Raw genomic sequence first — 1,784 nt, 5'->3', positions numbered from 1 at the left:
AAAACGGACACAAAAACAGTCGACTTCTCTCTGTATTAACATCTAATAACTGAACTGTATACGGATGTGAGTCGGCTATGTGTGTAAGTATTATTGTTGTCTTTTGGTGCCTTGACAATAAAAAAAATCACAGATTGAAAGGTTCGGTTTCGCATATTAGGCTTGTTGTAGCCTACTAAACATAGATGAACAGAGTTGACCCGATTATTGATTCCATGCAGTTATTATAGGCTACATCAAATCATTGACATAAGTTGTTAAATGAGTTGTTGCAAAAATATTTATTACCTCGTAAAACAGAACACAGACCATGGCCGCTTTGTCTCAAACAATATATAACGGTAAACCATAACTTTGCTGCGCCCCGGGCCGATGTAAAAGTTGGATGGGGTGCGCATTAAACATAAAATTAACAATTAACCATTAACAATTAACAATAACTGCGCCATGAGCTTTTTTGAAGTATTCAGGCGGCTGTCTCTCATTTCCTAGTCTGTCCAGCCCCGCGGCCTGTCGGCCTCCTCGCCCCCCCGTCTCCCGGCTGCGGGCAGTAGCGCAGCGTGTGGGCCGCGTCCCCCGTGGCGTCGCACCTGGGACAGGTGTAGCTGCGCAGGACGGGGCAGGTGACCTTTCCGCTCCGTGTCTTGAGGCCGTGGGACCGGTAGATCTCCGGCGTCTCCCCGTTTTTCTTACAGAAGCCACAGTACTCCTCCGAGGCCGGACTGGAGGAGGAACTACTGGCGGTACCGGGGTTCAGGGTTAAAGTCTCGACAGACTTGGATTTATACAGCTGGATCATGTCTGTGTGGTCGTGGCGGGGGACCTGCTGGTGCGTGTGGTCCCACTGGGGACCGGTGGCCTCCTCTCGTGTCTCCCGCACTCCGGACAGTTGCTGCAGCATGCCGCCCAGATTCATATAGTCGTGCCACATGTCGAAGTGCTGGTTCGGAGAAGGACTGCTGCTCTCCTCTGTGACGCGTGGTTTCGACATGGTTCTGATGGTTGTGGGGTTTAAATGCCCAGACAGTATTTATATCTACCTGGCTGTCTGGGAAAATTGAAACATTGTCTGAGATAATTGGCCATGCTGTCTGGGAAAATTGAAACATTGTCTGAGATGGCCACGCTGTCTGCGAAAACTGAAACATTGTCTGAGATGCTGTCTGGGAAAACTGAAACATTGTCTGAGATGGCCACGCTGTCTGGGGAAACTGAAACATTGTCTGAGATGGCCAAGCGTCGACCTGTGTAAATATTGTCTAGTGCGTTTCTTGTTGTCTTCTTTTACATCTCATGGCTCCGACATGAAACACCTTCATGACCTTTAAATGACCAAAGTAACAGTGGTTGGTTTGAAGCAACACTTGTGATATGAGGCACAGTGGCATGTTGTTGTGTTTTGTTGTGTAGTGTTTTGGTATTGAACTTGGCAATGCAATGACAAATAAACGTGTTTTCCACGAAGCACTAGATGCAATGTCCATCGATCAAACGATTTTCACAAATGTGCCAGATATTGATAAAGATTATTTAAGCAAACACTTGATGTGTGTAGAGATGGAAATAGTCATTATAGTTTAGCATGTTAACTAGTAGGCGTGATGCATGGGTTTCAATGAAATGGCTTAAAAGTCGGTGTGTGAAATCTTCTTTCTTGTTGTTGTCAACTGCATAAGGAGCCTAGAACTCCAGATGTCCATCTAGGCGTCTTATCTGGACTGAAACACACATCAGGATGCCTGCTTCTGAGCTGACTGCTCACACATCCATGCTCAACCATCTGA

The 1,784-nt window shown here is 46.5% G+C and overlaps 1 protein-coding gene across 1 annotated transcript; it reads right to left on the bottom strand.

The window, feature by feature from the left end:
- Positions 1-481: 481 nt before the first annotated feature.
- Positions 482-991, bottom strand: LOC308163855 (nanos homolog 2-like; the record flags this gene model as incomplete). The annotated part of the gene is made up of 1 exon (XM_080538039.1): positions 482-991. The coding sequence occupies one exon, from the start codon at positions 989-991 to the stop codon at positions 482-484; it is 510 nt and encodes a 169-aa protein (XP_080394165.1).
- Between the last annotated feature and the right edge of the window lie 793 nt (positions 992-1,784).

This window comes from Nansenia antarctica (assembly GCF_963989245.1).
Source record: "Nansenia antarctica genome assembly, chromosome: 8".
NCBI classification, from domain to species: Eukaryota; Metazoa; Chordata; class Actinopteri; order Argentiniformes; family Microstomatidae; genus Nansenia; species Nansenia antarctica.
This window is presented reverse-complemented; position numbering and strand designations above follow the sequence as displayed.